The sequence below is a fragment of the Tamandua tetradactyla genome, chromosome 4, assembly GCF_023851605.1.
Source record: "Tamandua tetradactyla isolate mTamTet1 chromosome 4, mTamTet1.pri, whole genome shotgun sequence".
NCBI lineage: Eukaryota > Metazoa > Chordata > Mammalia > Pilosa > Myrmecophagidae > Tamandua > Tamandua tetradactyla.
The window spans coordinates 163,667,795-163,689,858 of record NC_135330.1 but is presented as its reverse complement, the minus strand read 5'-3'; the positions used below and the strand labels follow the sequence as shown (position 1 = coordinate 163,689,858).

Sequence of the window (22,064 nt, the reverse complement as noted above, 5' to 3'; positions counted from 1 at the left end):
GAGAGTAGCAGTAATGGCTCTAAAGCATGTGGCACAGTGAATGCTCAACACACAGCAATTTTTGCTTTCTTTTTCAAATTCAAAAGACTGCTGTTATAGTCATGGAATGATTGTATTGATCTCATGGTAGCCGTATTTTTCATTACATTGTATTTATATGCCAGGGCCTCCTATCACAGACACTTTGTGAATTTATCCATTTGGAACAGTAATGTTCCAGTTCATTTTATCTTTTTTTTTTTTTTTTTCCTGGTGGGCAAGCACCAGGAATCGAACCTGGGTCTCCGGCTTGGCAAGCAAGAATTCTGCAACTAAGCCACCTTTGCACCGCCCCTCCAGTTCATTTTAAATACCCGATTCTGTTTTAATGCCTATCAAAAGAATGTTAAAGATGTGTTTTATTTAACATTTTTAAAAGTCTGTTTCTTATAGAAGTTAAAATATAGGTTCTAATAAATTATAAAGCATTGAAACAAATTATTACTACTGTCACCCTCAAATTGAAAATTCTCATTTAAAATACAGTGCGCAGTCATTAAACTTAACTAATATGCATAAGGCTCAAAATATTTCATAATTGATCTTTCTGTCATTTATATTGATAATCCTACTGTTTTTTTTAAAGCTGTTATTTTTTTTCTAGCTCTTGTCTGTTCTGAGAACTACTGACTTTACTGTTCTAAGAACTACAGGCCTCAGTGGCAATCATGTGTTTCAGACAATATGAGAGAAGATGGAAAGAGTTGTTATTCATTTAAATTTGAACAAATTAAGATGAAAGTTAGACAAGGACAAAATACTAGTAATATTATCTCTCCATTAAAAATTAGGTAAGGTCATTATGGTCAGAGAATTCACTTTCCACCAAGTCTGAAGTGGTGATTTTTAATGTTTACTTACTGCCTTTGCGAATAAAAGTTCATCACTTCATAAAATAATTTGATAAACTTATTTACCTAGACTCTTACCTGAAAGAGACCTGTTGTTTAAAATTACATATTTTTTTCTTCTTCAATGTCAGGAGGAGTGGTTAGGCTCTGTAATGCCGTGCTTAAGTAAAATTACACATTTGGCACATCTAAATTGGCATGCCAAATTAAAGGACATTTTAATTATTACCTGGATGTGACTGATTCATTTATTCTTGAACTGTTTTGAGAAAGCTGCCCTTAGCCTTAGTTCCAAATAGTAAACAAAAGATTAGCAGGAAAATGCCCTTTATGAGATTTAATAAATGTTTCTGATTTAAAAAGATGGGGCAGAATTAACCATAATACCTGGAGAGGGATAAACAGCCTGTGTCCTGCTTAGAGTTTCAGCATATTCTCTTAAGATAAATTTACTCTAAGTATGGCCTAAATGGAGAACTAAGTACCACTTAACATTAGAACTGTTCTCCTAGGTATGTCATTTGGACCAATTGTTTCGGACTCTTTCTTCTCTCTGAAACCATTAACCAAAGCCACTAATAAGTAGAAATGCAGAGTTAAAAGCCCCTTCCTCTCCCTTTCAATTTCCAGTGGACATATTAATGAGCAATAAAATGACTAAAAGGCAGTCAGCCAAAGAAAAAAGAAAAGAAACAAGGAAAGATAATTGGGAAAACAGATACAGACCCTCAACAATTCAGATTGAGCTGCCCCCATGTTCAGTGGGGTATGTGATCACTGGAATTTGGAGTAAGTTTCTTAATTACTTCTTTAGTCTTATCCAAATAAAAAATTGATTTTCTAGAGGTTTCTTCTGTATAAAGCAATTATGCTGTAGCTGCTTAGGTAGCAGCCCTTTTAACCAGCCTTCCACACTTCCGTGGAAGACTTCAGGATGCAACCTAACCTCTCTGGCCAAGGGTTTGTTCCTTTTTACCGTTTGACACATTGTAGGATCTTAAAGAAATTTCAGAAGCATTTATTTATTCTCATATAGTTCTCACATTTTACCAGTCCAGCTTATAAGTTGCTGCCAGGTCTTTGCCCTCTGGTTTGTGTGACATCACCCTACTTATTGTGGATAAATTGAGTTTGATTATCTGAAATCACAATATTTCCCACCTCTTGAATGTATGTTAAATTAGCCCCCCAAAGCTGGTGCGGTCACTGTGGAAATTGGTTTGTCAGTTCCTCAGAAAGTTGAACATAAAATTACCATGTGATCTGACAATCCCACTTTCTTGTTATTTACCCAAATGAATTGAAAGCAGGGACTTGAACAAATATTTGCACACCAGTGTTCATAGCAGCATTTTTCATGGTAATCAAAAAGTGGAAAGAACCCAAGTGTCCATCAGCAGATGAATGGATAAACACAATGTAAAATATATATACAAAGAATATTATTGAGCTGTAGAAAGGAATGAAGTTCTGGTACATGCTGCCACATGGATGAACCTTGAAGACATTATGTTGAGTGAAATAAGCCAGACTCAAAAAGACAGATACTGTATGTATGAAATACCTAGAACAGACAAATTCATAAAGAAAAATAGTGGATTCCAGATTACCTGGGACTTAGGGAGTTGGGCGGTGAAGCGAAAAAAAGACTTATTTCTTATTGGGTGTGGAGTTTCTGTTGAAGTTGATGAAAAGTTTGGCTAATAGTGTTGGAGATGGTAGCACAATATTGTGAATGTAATTAAAACCACTGAGTTGTTCACTTGGAAGTGATTAAGATGGAAATTTTGAGTTGTGTATATATTAATATGATAAAAAGTTAACAACAACAAAAAGTGCCAACTAATGATATCTACCCAAGGTACCCTTGGCAGAATATAAAATGACACAGGACTGCTAAGTGCCCACAATAATGTCTAGGACTTTCATTTTCTTCCTTTTCTATAGTATATAATAATAAAAGTCCAGGTTAGACCTCGTTTGCTTAGTAACGCTGGATAATCAAGCCATTTAAACACTATCCAGGCCTACCACCCAAAGAGATTCCTGCTGTTCTCCCTCTCCTGCCCCTTTACAAAATATTTTCTGGGTTGTATGTTCCTAAAAAACATTGTATTTTAATGTTTGGGTTTTTTCCCTGTTGATCAACAGGTTTTGGATTCAGGAAGGCTGAAAGAATATGATGAGCCATATGTTTTGCTGCAAAATAAAGAGAGTCTATTTTACAAGATGGTGCAACAACTGGGCAAGGCAGAAGCTGCTGCACTCGCTGAAACAGCAAAACAGGTGAGCTCCTTACAAGGAAATGTAATTAAATTGACAAATAAATAGTTTACTCCTCTTGATTTGGTGCTATGGGCATGGTAACAAGAACTGTGTACCCTTTTCAGTTATAAGCCTCCAGATTTGATAAAGTGCGACAGCTGGATTTTAACATGTCCAGGTTGACATCTGCAAAGAGTCAGCAGAAATGGAATGTACATAAAAGCATGCAAGCATGTGTGCCTGAGAGAGAGATGGCAGGTTATACTTTAAAAAGTTGGGCTCTACAGGTTCAGATTCTCATTTATGATTTCTCCAGACTATTAATTTGTTGAAATGACATATGCAATAGAATACTTATATTAGGCAGACCCATTACATTTCATTAGTACATTTGAGGTACAAATGCTGTCAGGGTGCATCCAGGAAATATAAGAGTTGAGAGAAAAATCGTTACTCTTCATTTGTTGTAGAAAATTCTACTGTTTTCATAGAAATGATATATGTGAGAATATCAAGCATTGTATATGGCATGAAGAAGTTTCCAAATAATAAAATTCAGATTAAATGGTATCATTGCACCAGTGATAATGTACCACTAACCAATTTTACAAATAGGGTAACTGAGGTTTAGTTTAAGGGACTTAGCCTTTGTTACATAGTCACCGTTCTGGAGTGCTGGGAGGATGGAGGGAGGAAAGGAGAGCTTGGTGTTACTGCCACATGACATAGGGCAGAATGAGACTTCCAGCAGTATCCACATGATGAGGCCCCTGCTCAAAACTGTTCGTTATCTCCAGGCATTATGATTATGGGTGTGTTCTTCCTTCTTCATACTTTTCTGCATTTACCAGATTTTTAAACAATATATTAGAATAAAATCATGTGTGTAATATTTTAAATGTCTATTAAAGATAACAGTATCAGAAAACATATTCCAGCATCTATCTTTGTATGAAAGATTTATCCAAAATAAAACCAAGGCTTCCTTCTGTTTCATTCCTCCTTAGTAGAAATGAGGAGCTGTACTTTCCACCTATTGATAGGAAATTTCTTTGAATCCTGTTTCCATCCTCAAAACTGTTCAGTAAATGCCTGTGCACGCATAGTCTTGGGTTGGGTACTAACAAACATTTTACACACAGCTCCTAATCACTGATAATATAAACCAAAGTGTTGAGATGAGCAGAGATAGGTAATGTACAGGTTAAGCAATTATTGTTATTATTTTATTATATGACTGACACTTGTTATGTGCCATGCACTGTGCTAGGAAATAGGTTCTGTTTTTATTATGCCCATTTAAGACACTGAGAGGGGAAGGAAATACATAGCTAGCTGAGTCAGAGTTCAAAACCTAGGTTTAGAGACAAAGTTTCTGCTCTGAACTTCTCATAAGTACTTATATATGTATTATGTGAATGAAGAGGAAAGCTGCACCAGGAGCACTATATTTTTCCATGCTGATATTTACAGAGTACTTTCAACTACTAGAATGTCTCTCAATCAAAACTTCCTTCATGAGACATGATAGTCCTTTGAGATTCCCTTCATAATCTAAATTTATATTTGCAGTAGAACCAGTCAGCTTATAACCCCCTTTTGTCCTTTGACCTCAGGCATTTCACATCAAAGAGATGTGCACCTATGTGTCACAGTCCCCACTTCAAAAATGTTTTCATTATATTATCAAGACCTTGAGTAATAAGAAGTAGACCATAGAATTTTAAAGCTGTGCTCTAGTGAATGGATGAGAAGCCTAAGGCCCTACAAAAGTCTGGTGGCTCACAGTCATACTAGTCTGCAGCAGACATCAAATTAGAAATCTTTTCTTTTAAAATAAATGTTTAAATTGGAGTATAAAATACACACAGAAAACTAGGTATGTCGTAGAATTAGGGATCTGTTAATGCCTGGTCCAGTAATCTTTCATCTAACGATAACTTGTGTAGTTCTTTATAACTTACTTTACAGAGTTTACATAGTTCTTACAAGTGTTATTTCACTTGACATGACAATTCTTTTTGATCCCATTTTATGGATGAGAAGATTGAAGGGTTTACCTAAGATCTCCTCTGGTCAGTGGAGAGCAGGTGTGAAGCTGATGTGTTGCCCTAGGGTACAACATTTGGTGTCAAGTTTGAAAACACTGCTTCTCATTTCATATAATACCCAAGATGGGGCCAGTCACCTCAACTTACACAGTGGCAGAGCTTCACTCTCAGATCTCAGTCCTGCCTAACTCACTGGCTCAGGTCACCTCTAGGGAAAGATGTAAGGAATACATACCCTGATTCTCATCTGAGTCGAGTATCTTCTTGACATTATTTTTGCATAGATAGGTCCTCTTAGAAGAACAAGCTGTCAGATTGTCAGCCTTTTAAACATGCAAGCATCAAATATCAATGCCTCATTCAGAACTGTAACACCATGGGGATTAGTCTGTTAACAAGCTTTTCACTCTGAACAGATTAGAATGTATTTGTTTAAGAGAACACTCAACATCTACAAAAAGGTATTGCCAAGTCACATTTTCTTGACCACGTAGTTGCTTTTCTAAAACTGTTAGTGCAGGCAAGCTGAGTCACACTCTCTGATTGATGCTTTTAGATGATCCATGAAAAGGTAAAGAAAATACTTTTTTAAATACATAAAGCTGAAGAGTGAATGCCTGTCGTTCCCTTCCTTGAAAAAGCACACCTAATTGGGCTTTTTAAAGTTTCTTTGTTCCCAGTAATGGGAGTGCTATTTTATCTATTTGTGAAATCACCAAATACAATATTTTTGGTAACGAAAGCTATGAAGCCCTAACATCCTGGATTCAAGGAGTGTGGCCCAGTTTGAGTGAGTGGAGGAGGCACTTGGCAGCCCATTGGCCTCTGGATCCTCCTGTACTGTCCAACTTTTTCGCACTGTTTCAAGGATTTGATGAGATAGGGTATGTTTAAGTGCTTTGAAGAATATAGAGCAATTTACAAAAATAAAAGGACTCTATCAATGTTAAAAGCCTGATCATTCTTTTAAAAAGCTATAGACTGAACCTTTATCTCCCAATAAAAACAAATGTCCAAAAACTATAAGCTTTAAAGACTCAAAATCATTAAAATTTATTTTTAATAATCATTATTTTAACAGCTACATGGTAATGCTACAAAATTCAAAAACCATAAAAGTGAAAAGTATGTTCCTCTCCCACTCTTATCTCAAATCACACAGTTCCTTCCCCAGGATGGAACCCTGGCATCGTTTTCTGATAGATTTTGTGCAAAAGTAAAATGTGAATATGTGGTCTTTCTGTTTTCTAAGCCCAAATGATAGCTGTTCATTACTTTTTTCATTTAATAGGTATCTCAGGGATTTTATCAGTAAATACAGTTATTCTTTTTAATAGCTGCATAGTATTTGTGCTTTCTCTATTACTTACTCCCATTTTTCCTCCCATTATGTTAGCTAAATAACTGTTATGTTTTTTCCCCAAAGAATCAGCTTAGATTTGTTAGCTTATTCTTTTTTCTATTTTATAATTTATTCTGCTTGCACCTTTATTAATTCAGTTCTTCTCAGCTTTTGTTCATTTATAGTTTCTTCTTCAATGACTGATTTTCATTCTTTATTTTTTATTAATGTAAATATTAAAGGCTGTGAATTTTCCTCTGAATACTGCTTTAGCTATATCCTATCAATTCTAATATGTAATGCTTTCATAGTGAAATTTTATTCTGTTTTTTTTTGTTGTTATTCTTTTTGATATTTTACAATTCGGATTTTGATTTCTTCTTTGGCCCAGGAATTATTTAAGAGGTAGGATTTTTTTGGTTTGGCTAAAGCTGCCAGAATGCAATATACAGAAATGGATTGGCTTTTACAATGGGGATTTATTAACTTACAATTTATAGTTCTTATACTGTGAAAATGTCAAAATTAAGACACCAACAGGATGATACCTGGGCCCTGAAGATAGACTCCTGGCATTTGAGATGTCTCTGTCTCATGGAAAGGCACATGGCCAGCATCTGCTGGTTGTTCTCTCCTGAGTTTCATTGCTTTCAGCATCTGGTTCCAGTGGCCTCCTCTCTGAGCTTCTGTGGATCCTCTCTTACCAATACCAGGACTTTTTTCTCTACTCTCTCAGCTTTTTCTGTCCTTTATCCTCTCATAATGGACCCCAGTAAAAGTATTAAGACCCACCTTGAATGGGGTGGTCACATCTCAATTGAAGTAACCTAACCAAAGTTCCCACCCACAATAGGTTTGCACCCACAGGAATGAATTAAAAGAACATGGCATTTTCTGGGGTACATAACAGTTTCGGAGCAGCACATAGGTCTTTAAAACTTCCTGGTGATAGCTTTTTTTTAATGTTTGTTTTCTGTTTTATTCAGTGTTTCTTTCATTGCCTTGTAATCAGTGTCTATAATATGTCTACTCATCTGGAATTTATTAATACTTTCCTCTGTCCAATTTATATAAGCAGTTTGTGGAATGTTCTGGACTGGCTTTTGTAAAGGGCATTTATTTAGTTACAAATTTATAGTTCTTCAGAGGAGAGGCAGCTTGCTTTCATCTGGTTTCTCTGTCACATAGGAAGACACACAGCAGCATCTACTAGCCTTCTCTTTGGCTTCTAGGTTCAGATGGCTTTCCCCAGGGTGATTCCTATCTGCATCTCCAAATGTCTGGGTCATAGCTGCTCTGAGCTCTGAACTCTGAGCTGAGGTGTGCTGGGCTGTTAAGCTGTGCTGGGTTCTCCTTTTCAGCCTCCAGCTAATTAAATTAAATATCATTCATTGTGGAAAGCATTCTCCTTAGCCTGCTGCAGATGTAATCAGCCATAGATGAATTTCAGTGCAGATAATTTAAGTCCACAGCCCCAGAACAACTAGGCACCATCACCTGTCCAATTTGACACCTGAACCTAACTACTCCAGGTATGGAGTTTAATAATTTTTAATCATATTCTGAATTCAAGCAAGTTCAAAACTAAGATTTGTTCTCCTGCTTTCGCTTTATTTCTACTTGCCTAGTAGGTCTTTGACTGTCTATTAATGTCAAACCATAGGTGTGTTTCCCCTATATGGCATGTTAGGTTTTGCTTTGTGCTTTAATCTTAGCCTTGTACTTTTAGCAGATTAGTTAGTCCATTTACATTTGTTGAAATTACAGGCCAGTTTTTTTATCAGAGTTCTGTCATGTTAGGCTTTCAGTTTTTAGTGCTCTGTTTTTTTGCCTTTTAATTGTTTTTCTTTGAATTCTGTTGTTTTTTGTTTATTGTTTTGTGTGTTCCTTTCATTTTTTCTGAAAGTTTTATTTTGTAACCCTAACTTCCTGTAATAGTTAATACTCTATTTCTTTATTATTGACTCCATGTTAAAACATATTTCATTGAGTCTCCATTCTACCACTAAATTTTAGTTGCGTATAGTTTTTCTTCTACTATTCACCTTTAAATATTTAAAAATATCTAACCTCTCATTTAACTTATCTAGTTAAAATTATAATTTCTCCATTCATCTTTTAGTTGGCTAAAGACTGTCTTCTAAAGTAGAATGTTTTTCAAACTTCATGTCATGATTCATTACTGGAGTTGTGAAATCCATTTAGTCAGTTATGACCAGCATGTGTTTTTTGTTTTTTTTTTCAATTTTTTTTTTTCTTTTACATGGGCAGGCACTGGGAAGCGAATCCGGGTCTCCGGCATGGCAGGCAAGAACTCTGCCTGCTCAGCCACCGTGGCCCACCAGCATGTTTTTAGAAAAGAAATAGTGAAAAATGGAATAGAAAAGAAAAATAATAATGTACCCTTAATAGCAATAAGAAATTACTTGAATTTAAATTTGGTGGTTATAAAAATTATTTGGTCACTTCCCTGATAGGAGGGCTGAAGTACAGCAGTATCTCTGTCTTATCATCAGCTGGTTACAAAATCAAGAAACATATCTCAGGGAATAAATCCCAGAGTTAACATTTTAAAATATTAAAATGTGCAGCGTACAGCAAAGAAGCACAAGGCAAACAAAGAAACAAATGCCATCCAAAGAAAGAGTATAAAAATCCAGAAAGCATCACTACAGAAGACATAAAGGACAAAACCTTTAACAACATAATCTTAAAAATGCTAAAGGAGGTGAAGGAAAATAAGAGAATGAAGTAAAGGACATCAGGAAAACAGTGAATGAGCAAAAGGAGAGTCTTAATGAAAAGAACAGAACTATTCAAGGTGAAGACCACAGTAACTGAAGCAAAAATGCCCTGAGAGACTTTCAAGAGTATAATGGACCTGGCAGAAGAAAGAATCAGTGAATTTGAAGATACGGCACTTGAAATGCATCAGACTAAGGAGTAGAAAGAAAAAAGAAATTTTAAAAGCAAAAATAGCCTAAGATAGCTATAGGACACCATCAGGCACACCAATATATGCAATATGGGAGTCCTAGAAGGAAACAAGAAAGAAAGGTGACTGCCGCTTTCTAAAGCCGAAGGATGAATGACTTTCAGACTTTGAAATCCAATGATGTTTGCCCTGCAGGTTTTACATCTGTGCTCCTTCCAAATTCTCCCTATGGAAATGTAAACCTGTATCCTGTGAATATCCTCCTTTGCATATTGGCACCAGACAACTTGTTTTGAGATTCACAGGTCCGCAGCCAGAAGAGAATTTTTTGCACCTTGATATTGTTTAAGGTGATGATGCGTGTAGTTGCCAAGTTGACAAAGGGTAGACATATGGTAGTTAGATTAAGTTGTCAACTTGGCCAGGTGAAGGCACCTAGTTCTGTTGCTGTGGACATGAGCCAATGGTACATGAACCTCATCTGTTGCTAATTACATCCGCAGTCACCTAGGAGGCGTGCCTGCTGCAATGAATGTTGTTTGACTTAATTGGCTGGTACTTAAATGAGAGAGTGCAACGTAGCACAGCCAAGCAGCTTGGCATACCTCATCTCAGCATTCGGAGCTCAGCCCAGGCCTTTGGAAATGCAGAAAGGAATCACCCCAGGGAAAGTTGTTGGAACCCAGAGGCCTGGAGAGAAGGCTAGCAGAGATCATCCTGTGCTTTCCCACATAAGAAAGAACCTCAGATGAAAGTTAGCTGCTTTTCCTCTGAAGAACTAATGAAATAAATCCCCTTTTATTAAAAGCCAGTCTGTCGTGGGACAGCAAGGGTCAATTCAGCAGTGCTAAAAAAAAAAAAAAGCCAGTCTGTCTCTGGTGTGTTGCATTGCGGCAGCTAGCAATCTAGAACAGCAGAAGGAATGTTAAAAGAGATAATGACAGCAAACTTAATGAAAGATGTGAATATGCATATTTAAGAAGTACAGAGGACTTTATAAGACAGATAAGACAAAATATATGCCCATTCATATATTGGTTACAGTATCAAATGCAAAGGACAAGAAGAGAGTTCTGAAAGCTGCAAGAGAAAAGCAACATGAAATACAAGGGAATCCCAATTAGTTTGAGTGCCAATTTCTCATCAAAAAAATACAGAGACAAGAACACAGTGAGCTGAAGTGTTTAAAGTGCTGAAAGAATACACTTGTCTGCCAAGAATTCTATATCCAGCAAGACTTTCTTTCAAAAATTAGGGAAAGATTAAGGCATGCACCAGTAGACTTACCCTATAAGCAGTGCTAAAGGAAGTTCTTCAGATTGAAAGGAAAAAAAAAAAAAACACTAGACAGTGATTCAAAGTGGATAAAGAAATAAAGACCAGTGGTAAAGGTGGTAACCATTTACATGCCAGTATTGTTATATTGTTTTATTTGGTAGTAACTCCATTTCTTCCTACAGGTACTGAAATGCAAATGCATAAAAATTAATGCTAAATCTATGTTTTTAGACATACAGTGTTCAAAGATAGGTACAAAGAAAAGTAGGGGGACAGAGGGCAATAGAAAAGTATATGTACATGCTACTATTGAAGTTAAATGGAAATATGGTACCAAATATTTAGGATGTTAAATCCTAACCCCATGATAACCACCAGGAAAATAGATGGAAAATATATCCAGATAGAAATGAGAAGGTACTCAACATGGTACACCACACACAGAAGCAAATAAATATAAAAGTAGACATTCACAGAAGTGAGGGACAAAAAAACATATAAACCTTATAAAGGCTAAATAGTAAAATGTCAGAAGAAAGTTCTGTATTATCAGTAGTGACTTTAAATGCAAATGGATTCAGCTTTTCAGTCAAAAGGCAGTGATTAGCAGAATGGATTAAAAAAAAAAAATAAGACCCAACTATATGCTGTTTGCAAGAGACTCACCTTAAAGTTACAAGTAGGCTGAGGGGGAAAGGATGGAAAAAATGTACCATGCAACTGGTAACTAAAGGAGAGCCAAGGTGGCTATACTAATATCAGATAAAATAGAATTTAAGTCAAAAACAATTACAAGGGACAAAGATTATCATTACATACTGTAAGGGGCAGTTGACGGCAGATGTGACAATTATATACACACACACACACACACAAATATGTATATTATCAACAGAGCCCCAAAATATATGCAGCAAATACAGATTTGAAGAGAGAAATTGACAGTTCTTCATTAATAGCAGGAGAATTTAACACACTGCTCTCTATAATAGTTAGAACATCTAGACAGAATATCAATAAGGAAGTACAAGATTTGAATGATACACTGAACAACTAGACCTAGCAGACATGTATACAACTACACCCAACAAAAACAGAATGTACATTCTTCTCAAATGCACATGGATCATTCTCCAGGATAGACCATACATTGGGTCACAAAGCAAGTCTCAATAAATTCAAGAATATTGAAATCATATAATACATTTTTTCTGACCACAGTGGAATGAAGCTAGAAATCAATAACAGGGAGAAAGGGAACATTCACAAATATGTGGAAACTAAATAGTATACTCTCAAGCAACCAATGGGTTAAAGAGGAAAGAAATCTGAAGCAAAATTAGGAAATATCTTGAGGTGAGTGAAAATGAAAATATAGCATACCATAGCGTATGAGATGTAGTGAAGTCAGTGCTGAGAGGGAAATTTATATCTCTAAATGCTTTCATTAAAAAAAGAAAAAAGACTTCCAATCAGACTTAACCTTAAAACTACAAGAACTAGAAACAAGAAGAGCAAACAAAGCCCAAAATAACAGAAGTTAGAATGCAGGAAAATGAAATAGAAAAAAAAAAAAAAGGAATCAGCCACACAAAAGCTGGTTTTTGAAATGATAAGAAAAAAATTGGCAAACACTTAGCTAGACTGACAACAAAGAGAGGAGATACAAATAAGGAAATTCAAATGAAAAGGGAGACATTATTACCCATAAATAAAGAACTATAAGAGGATAATGTGAATAACTGTATACCAATAGATAACCTAAATGAAATGGACAAATTTTTAGAAGCACACCAGCTACCTACATTGACTCAAAAAGAAATAGAAGATCTTAACAAACCAATAACTAGTTAAAGGGTTGAATCAGTAATCAAAAACCTCCCAAAAAAGAGAAGTCCAGGACCAGATGGCTTCACAGGGAAATTGTACCAAACATGCCAAGATAACTCCAGTTCTGCTCAAACTCTTCCAAAAATTTGAAGAGGAGGGAACACTTCACAGGGAAATTGTACCAAACATGCCAAGATAACTTCAGTTCTGCTCAAACCCTTCCAAAAATTTGAAGAGGAGGGAACACTTCACAGGGAAATTGTACCAAATATGCCAAGATAACTCCAGTTATGCTCAAACTCTTCCAAAAATTTGAAGAGGGGGGAGCACCCATTCTTTGAGGCCAACATCACCCTCATACCAAAACTTGAGATACCTCAAGGAAAGAAAACTATAGACCAATATCTCTTCTGAATACAGATGTAGAAATCCGTAACAAAATACTTGCAAACTGAATCCAATAGCATATTAAATGAATTGTGTCCCATGATCAGGTGGGATTTATCCTTGGTATGCAAGGTTGGTTCAACATAAGAAAATCAATTAATGTAATATACCACCTTAACAGAAAGAAGTGGAAAATATGCATGTTCACCTCAACTGATGCAGGAAAGGATTTGATCAAATCCAGCACCCATTCATGATAAGAACACTTAGAATACTAGAAATAGAAGAAACTTCCTCAACACGTTAAAGGGCATACCTGAAAAGCCCACAGCTAACATCCTACTTAATGGTAGGATTGAAAGACTGAAAGCTTTTCCCTGAAAGTCAAGAACAAGACAAGGATGCCCAGTGTCACCACTGTTATTCAACGTCGTTCTGGAAGTTCTTGCCAGAGCAGTTAAGCAAGAAAAAGAAATAAAAGGCATCCAAGTTGGAAAGGAAGAAGTAAAACTTTCCTTATTTGCAGATATAATCCTCTATACAGAAAATCCTGAAAAATCCAGAACAAAGCCCTTAGAGCTAATAAATGAATTCAGCAAAGTGATGGGGTACAAGATCACTACCCCACAATCAGTAGTGTTTCTATACACATACAATGAACAATTGGAAAAAGAAATCGAGAAAGGACTTCTATTCACAACAAAATGTCCTTTGTCCATTTTATAAAGCTATTACATCTCTCTAATCCTTTAAAGTTATTTATTAATTTCCTGTTATCTTGCTTGCTTTTCTTAATCCTATCCTGTATGTCCCATTGTTTTTTTGAGGTAGCTACCCTTAGTATAACTGTAATTTCTTTGATGTTTTCATTTTTCTCTTCAACTTCACTCTTAAGTTCTGTCAGCTCACGTTTCATCACCTTCTTTTGTCTTGTGATATTTAGTGAGTATTTGTTCTTCACCTGTCATTTGTTTTTCTTCCTTTATGCACTTTTTGTTAGTATATTGCTTAAGTTCTCTGTTACTTCTTTTTTTTAATTAGTGCCATTTTTTTATCCTTTGAATAAAATTTATTTTTCCCAGACCATTTATTTGCAGTGTAGTTGTAACTAGGACATTATTCTACACTAAAGGGAATTCTTCCTGCTTAATAGAGAATGTGTGTGTGCGTGTGTGTATACATTAAAGAGAGAGAGAGCTTGAGAGTGTAAATTAACATTTACTTCTCCCTAGCTACAGAGCTGGGCAGTTACAAAGCTGCTTATATTTCAGAGTCTCTATTCTCACAGTTCCTTACCAATGTACATGTTCCAGGCAAAGATGGTGTCTACGTGAGTTCTCATTGAGCCCACCTTAGGGTACTCCCATTAGTTGGACCATTGTGCTCTCCCGTATTTGTTGAGATCCACTCCCCTGGCATCTTCTTTTAGTCTTATCACACCCCTCTTGAGTCCAGTTGTATATGACAGGCCTTCTAGATATTTTGCCATTCAAGGTTTTGAAAAGACCCCTTATTTCATCAGAGATGAGGTATTTTTCTGTTTCTCAATAACTTTGCTCTTTGGGGTAATTTCTGAGTGGGGAGAGAGAAGCTAATATTTCCCTCTCTTAAAGGCAGAAGTTCTCTGTAAATCCACAGAACCCTAACTTTGACAATATGCCTGTCAATTAAGTGAGCCAGCATTAGACCTGCTTTAAAGATGAGGGATGCAAGGCCTAGAGTTACAGGGATTGAACTAAGACCATGCAGGTCAATGAGAATGAACTGACAGAGTCTTGAACCAGAGTCAACACAACAGATGGGGCCTTACCAAGAAAATGGGAACAAAGGCCCAGTTGCTTTCCTTTATTATTGCACAGGGGCTCGTATAGTTTTGTTGCTTTTAGTGAGCTCTAATTCCATTATAGTGGCTTTATCAATGAGCTAGGACTCAATACTGAGTTTCAGTCTACACAAAGGAATTAGAGTGAACCAAACCAGAGACAAGGAAGGGAAGAGGGACAAGAAACTTGACGTTCACCAGCTTATATTCTCCTTGCCCCTGAACATGGACTTTTATGACAGTGCCTCCTTTAATCACTACAGTGTTTCTCACCTGGCATTTTGGGCACATAAAGAAACTGATGCAAAAGAACCTAAATAACTTATCACAGTTACCAGTTAGTAAGTGTTGGTGCCTGACTCCCACTCTTATAATCTTATAACTGCCCCTTTCTGCCTCTTGGGTTACCATATTCAGTGGATTAATGGTGTCTCTAAGACTCTGGTGTTCTTTAAAGATGAAATCAGCAGATTCACAAAAGGGAAACCTAGGTGGTGTTTTCATCATTTGAGGTGGGTGATGCTGCTACTTCCTGCGTGCCAAGACCCCCTTCTTAGAGAGCATCACAGTTATATCCAACACTTAGCAAGTTTTCAGCCTGCACCCTGTAGCCATTCATTAGTCCCTATGAGTGAGTCATTGTTATCTCACTTTGAAGATGAGGCAGCCTGGATGGAGGGAGGGCAAATAAATGTTCCAGGATCAGCAGTGAGTCCCAGGAGAGCTGAAACTGGACTTCTGCATCCCAGACGTAGCTGAGGACATGAGGACCCAGCTCAGGTGTGTTCAGTCATCTCAACTTTCTTCATACCCACAATGTACAGAGGATTCTTCATATCACTTCTGTCATCCATGATCTTTTATAAAACATGATAACAGGAGAAAAAGAAAGGTTAAATCAAGGATTTTATACACAGGAATCTTGTTTTTTCTTTTTTTGTTGTTTTTTTGTTTGTTTTGTTTCTGGCATGGGCAGGCACTGGGAATCGAACCTGGGTCTCCAGCATGGCAGGCGAGAACTCTGCCTGCTGAGCCACCGTGGCCCACCCAGGAATCTTGATTTTAATAAAATATTTTAGACCATGAAGATAAAACCATTTTTGTTAAAAATTGCTGATATCAGTTTTCTCTTTATGAAAAAATACATTGAGTGGGAATGGGAAAGGAAATGGCTTGTTTTGGGGAGATTATCAAGCAGTAGAAAGTGAAGTATATTTTCATTTGGCTGTTTTTTAGTTTCTATTTTTCATCAAGAAATAGCCCTTTAGAGAATACTTAGATATATAACAACATAAAATGTGACTAATTTTTAAAAAAAAGGTGAGGGAGGGCTATGATATGAAACTTAAAAAAAAAATGTGTATTCTTGCATTATAATGGAAGTAGTCTCAATTCTTACCCAGTGGGATCCAATTAGTGAAGAATTCCTTATTTTTCTCCTTAAGTTTAAGTGACATTTTAATATATAGTATTTTGTATATTGTATATAATGGTGTTTTTGAAGTAGCAAGTATGCAAACAGAGAGAAAAAGAAAGCTATATTTAATATGTAGGTAGGTGTCTCAGTGATTTTCTCTTTTATAAATGAAGTCCATTACCTCCAACTATAACTTTGTTGACAGCACCCACAAATGTATTTGGAGCCAAATTTTATAAAATAGTATAACTAAGAGACCCAGCTATGACATGTGTCAACCCCAGATAGATGGTGCATTTTCTCTTTTAAAGACTCAAACAAAACTTTTCACATGCTTCTTTGAAAAAAAAAATTACATTTGAAGTCCTTTTTCACCTAAACACTTTTTGAGATAAGGGCTCACAAGTCTTGACATTATTTCATTTTGTTATGTGCATCTGTCAAGAAACCAAGATATGATACAGCTACTAAAAACTGATGATTGTGGAACAGAGAAGCTTGACAGCATTTCATTTTCTTTATGTTCTGATTATACATTTATCAGAAAACCTGTATCTCTTCTAGTTCAGCTAGAAATTGGTAGAATTCAAGAACTCAAAGGCTTGGCAAAGAACTGTCCTATTATTTGGTATCATCTTACATTTTAGAGAAGTTGCTTGGTTGAGTCATTGTTAAAGCTTTTGCTTCTCTTTTCATCATTGTGGTCCACTATCCATAGATCACATTTCTGTAGGCCCTATAACTGCTTTGCAGCACAAATTAAATGCTGGGGTATTTCATACATATATGGCAGAGTTTCAATGCTTGTCAATCATAGTTTATAAAATATAGGGATTACCACCTGATATTAACATCCAAATCCATTGTGCTCATTTTATGTGTGAAAATGAGAAACCTTTGTGCAGAGGCTAGATTTCTCAGCCCCTTTGTCATCCTGTTTTTAATTTATCTTCAGGTATTGAGGCAGTAAAATGATTTTGCTTATCAATTTAATGTAATGATAAAAGCCTATCTATGAATCAGAATGATCAGAACTAAAGTGTACCTACAGATTGTTTGGCATTGAACCCAGCCCTTCTGAGGATTTAAATAGGGCTAATTCCTCCATAGAATAAATACATACCTGTTTTTTAATTGTGCCTTAACCATTGATACTATTTGCTTTGCTTGAAGAAGCAAACATACAAATGCATCACTTTAGAGAAGAGGGTTTTAAACTTTTAAACATGTTCTTTATGCGTGTCCTTTTTTTTCTTTATAGGTATACTTCAGAAGGAATTATCCAGATATTACTCACAATGGACATGTGGTTATGAACAATTCCAGTGGACAGCCTTTTGCTATTTTTGAGACAGCACTGTGATTCTTCCAACATGCTGGAATCATCTATTCCCGTGGCATTTTCCAATAGGTTTTACACTGTGTAAACCATACTGTACTCTTTTTTACACTAGCAGCAAGTTTTTACACATCCTAGATGTTATTTTATTTGAATTTTCCACCAACTTCATAATGATTGCAAACTCTAACAAAATGATTCATCATTTTTATTTAATTGTTATTTGTTTTTGTTTTTGTTTTGTTTTAAATCCAAATCAGAGGTGCTGGCCACCCATAAAATCTGTCTACCAGGTTTTGTGCCTTAAGAGACCTCAAAGCCAAAGCCCATTTTGTAGGCTACAGGACAAAGTTATCACAGATTTTTTTTTTTTTTTACTTCCCCAAAATAACATTATCATCCAGTTGTATCAGGGATTCTGTCTACTTGAAGACTATATGACATTGCCATTTCGTCTTACTGCTCTCTTTAACATAACTAGGGTCCATTATTTCTCCCAGAGGCCTCTGGTTAAAATAATACAGATAAAACTAATAGGAAAATTTTTAAATATACTTTAGTTTACATAAAAAGAGTGTAATACTACTACCACCCCAAAATAGCCACATGGCAAAATATAAAAGGCCAATATTTATTTTATTATATGGTCTAAAAGAGAAGGAAGGAAAAAATGCTTACTCAGAATGGAAGCCCTACGTGATTTGATAATGAAGGGCTCAGGTACCACCATCTGATTGGCTTTCAGATTTGTTTGACTCTGACATGGGAACCTGTTGCAGTTTTATGTCAGCATGGTGATATTTTGAAAAAAGTCAAAATACAGTAAAACCTCTAATTCCTAAAAAAAAAAAAAAAATGTGGTGTTATTTGGATTTTGGTTTACTGAGGGTTACCTCCCTTGACTATAAACCCTTTGGTTTAGCCATTATTGATTCTTTCTGAATTACATGCATAGGCTCCCTTAACTTGGCAAGATAAACTGAAAATCATGGTGAGCACTGTAATTGTACAGCATGTTCTTAGGATGCATCCAGAAGGTTCACTTTCTGGGCCTGCCCAGGTTAGTTTACTTCTGACCACTAATAGCAGTCTCTTTTAAGTCTTTCTGATTAATAAATCAACAAACCACAGTACTTCCCAGGACCCATTGGCCTTTCTTTGAACTATGTGGTAGCTATGCTATGTCAGGTTACTAAAGGTAACTGTCATGGCTTAAAGTTTATTCCCATGACCTCTCAGAGTACCCTCAAATTGTACATGTTAATGCACATATATACACACATGCGCATGTGTGCATGTGTCTATATGCTTTTATATGGTAGGTCTTTGGATTTTTCAACAGAGAGAAATAGATGTTTTATAGAATCAAGCCTTAAACAGCACACACACACACAGCGCAAACTACCAAAATACACTGAGTGTAGTACTGTTTGATTGTCTGTATTTAGAAGTATATGGTTAATATTTATCCAATAAACCACACCAGCAAGTTGTTCATTTATAGTCATGGTTAGTATTACAGGAGACTGAAGTAACAGCAGTGATGATGAAGTTTATTGAACCAAGTTCAAATGTGTATATATTTGGTCTTTAGAGGTTAAAGGCATTTATAAACATGTTTCTGTTTTATTTGTTTTAACTTCATCATAGAATATTTTAATGAAGCAAAATTCGGTTGAAATAAATGACAGTTTTCATCTCCACTCACAGATCTGTACTTTTTTCTTAGATGGTTTAGTGACTTATGTCCTTGCGGGTGAAAAGCCCATGAATTTTTCTGAGATCAAAATCTATGAGCTGTGACTGTCTTCTATCATTGACTGGTTCTCTTGGCTAATTAGGTATACCAGATCCATGGATTTCAGACAGATTGAAACGTCTGCCAGTTGCACCCCTTCCAAATGGGAGAATATTAACATATACCTCAGGCTTGAACAAGTATAAGCTCTTGATGTTTGGGGGTTTTTGTTTAAGGTGACTTTGTTCAAAACTAACAAAAAGCATCTACTGCTGCTACATTTAAAACACTATAGAACTTGGTCTCAAGGTGTGATCCTTGGATCTTTAGCATCAGCATCACCTGGTAACTCGATAGGAATGAAAAGTCTTGTGTCTCTTTCTGTATCTACTGAATCAGAAACTCTGGTGGTGGAGACCCGCAGTCTGTTTTAACAAGCCCTAAGGATGATTCTCATGCAGGCTGAAGTCTGAAAAAAAGTCTCATGCAGGCTAAACCAGTACCAGAGAAATAAAGAACTCATAAAACACACTAAGAAAAGATAGACAGTCTAATTCGAGAAACTTAAGTAGACACTTCACATAAGAGAATATCCAAATGGCCAATGACTGGGAAAGTACTTAGCTCCCTTTTGTTACCAGAGAAATGCAAATTAAAACCACAGTGAGATAGCATAAAACATCCACTGGAATGGCTCAAATCAGAATGATTGAGAATACCAATTAAGTTAGCCAGGATAGCAACGGGAATCTCATGCAGTGTGGTGTCTATGAAGGAGTGTATTTTGAAAAAACTTTGGAAAACATTTTGACAGCATTTATTGAAGTTGCACATGTGTATACCCTGTGGCCCATTAATTATATTCCAGTGGTGTACATATGTGCACAAAGATGTGTCAAAGGACATTCCTAGAAACATGATTCCTAATAGCCAAAAATTGGAAATAATCCAAATGCTCATCAACAGCTGACGGAAAATGAACTTTGCTGTCCACGGCAATGAAAGTGATTGAACTACATCAAGAATGCACATGAAGCTTACAAACATAATACTAATCCAAAGAAGCCTGACCTAAAAGAATACTTTTGATTCCTGTTCTAGTTTGCTAGCTGCCGGAATGCAACACACCAGAGACATTGGCTTTCAATAAAAGGAGATTTATTTAGTTAATGTATAGTTCTTCAGAGGAAAGGCAGCTAACTTTCAACTGAGGTTCTTTCTTTTGTGGGAAGGCACAGGATGCTTTCTGCTGGCCTTCTGTCCAGGCCTCTGGGTTCCAACAACTTTCCCCAGGGTGATTCCTTTCTGCATCTCCAAAGGCCTGGGCTGACCTGCGAGGGCTGAGATGAGGTATGCTGAGCTGCTTGGGCCGTGACACGATGAGTCTCTTATTTAAGCATCAGCCAATTAAATCAAACATCATTCATTGCAGCAAGCACACCTCCTAGCCAACTGCAGGTGTAATCAGCAACAGTTGAGGTTCACATGCCATTGGCTCCTGTCCACAGCAGTAGAACTAGACACCTTCACCTGGCCAAGTTGACACCTGAATCTAACTACCACTATTCCATTATACAACATTCAAAAATGGTTAAAACTAAACTATAGTGTTAAAAGTCAGAACAGTATTTGCCAACACTGTATTAAGCAGTGAGGGTTCAGAGATCAATAAGGAACTATCTAAAAGAAGTCAGAACAGTGCTTAACTAGGGCGACATGGAAGACATTGATAATTGGGAGGGGTACAGAGGAAGCTTTTAGGATGCTTGAATGTTTCTGTTTCTTTCCAGGGTGATGATTCATTCTATAAAATTATTCACCACACTTTGTTCTGTACACTTTGCTGTCGTGTCATACTTCATGATTGAGTTTACTAGAAGTAACATACTTAAGAGTTCTCCGCTTTGTTTTTCTGTTAGAGTCTCAAATTCAAATTCAGTAAGTACTTCAATCATCTAAAAGTGAGTAATCTGTGTCTGGAAAATTATTGCTGCTAAATTCTTAAAATGAGTCCTTTCCATGGTTGTCTTGTGGGCACAGCAGAAATTTTATCCTCATTTGAAACCCTTAATATGTTAGAGACCAAAAGTCAATATTTCCTCTAACCAATTAATAAAATAAATCCTACTTCCTCTTTCCGATTCCAAAATAAACACAAAAAATGAAGAACTGTAAGATTTTTCTGGGTTATATTTTTAATATCTGTTAGTAAGAATGAGATACAAACTTAAATAAAAATCAGTCTAATGCTAAATGCTTTGATACTACCAGTGATGGTATCTTAACTTGTAAAGTAACAACTTTATTCTATTCACTGAGGAAATGAAACTTATTTAGTATTGTGACATTTGGGTGAATTGTTCATGTATCAGTTGATTAAATTGTCCCTATAAAAGCTAATTAAAAGTTCATGTTTTTTTCTTTCAGAGGGTTTGACTGTGGTGACATTAAAAGCCACTCCTCTCAAATTTGAGTATATGTTTTACATCTAATTCTGAAAAGTTCTGTGGAAGTTTAGAATCATAATATGTACTGAAGTGTGTTTGTTTTAAATTTTATTTTGTATTATCAAACTGAAACAGCATACAAACATGAACATTCTTAACATACAAGCATTTCATGAATGATGTACAATCAATAGCTCAGGATCATCATATAATAGTATACTCATCACCATGATCATTTTTTAGAACATTTGCATCACTCCAGAAAAAGAAAAAAAAAAAAACTCACACATACCATACCCCTTACCTCTCCCTCTCATTGACCA

General features: G+C 36.1%; 1 protein-coding gene across 1 annotated transcript in view; it reads left to right on the top strand.

The window, feature by feature from the left end:
• ABCC4 (ATP binding cassette subfamily C member 4 (PEL blood group)) overlaps positions 1 to 21,686 on the top strand; it is a 315,245-nt gene extending 293,559 nt beyond the window's left edge. Inside the window, exons 30-31 of the mRNA XM_077158537.1 lie at positions 3,042 to 3,176; positions 17,479 to 21,686. Of these exons, the coding sequence (XP_077014652.1) occupies positions 3,042 to 3,176; positions 17,479 to 17,580 (237 nt within the window). The 3' untranslated portion in view covers positions 17,581 to 21,686. The remainder of the gene's footprint in view (positions 1 to 3,041; positions 3,177 to 17,478) is intronic.
• The last annotated feature ends 378 nt before the right edge of the window (positions 21,687 to 22,064 follow it).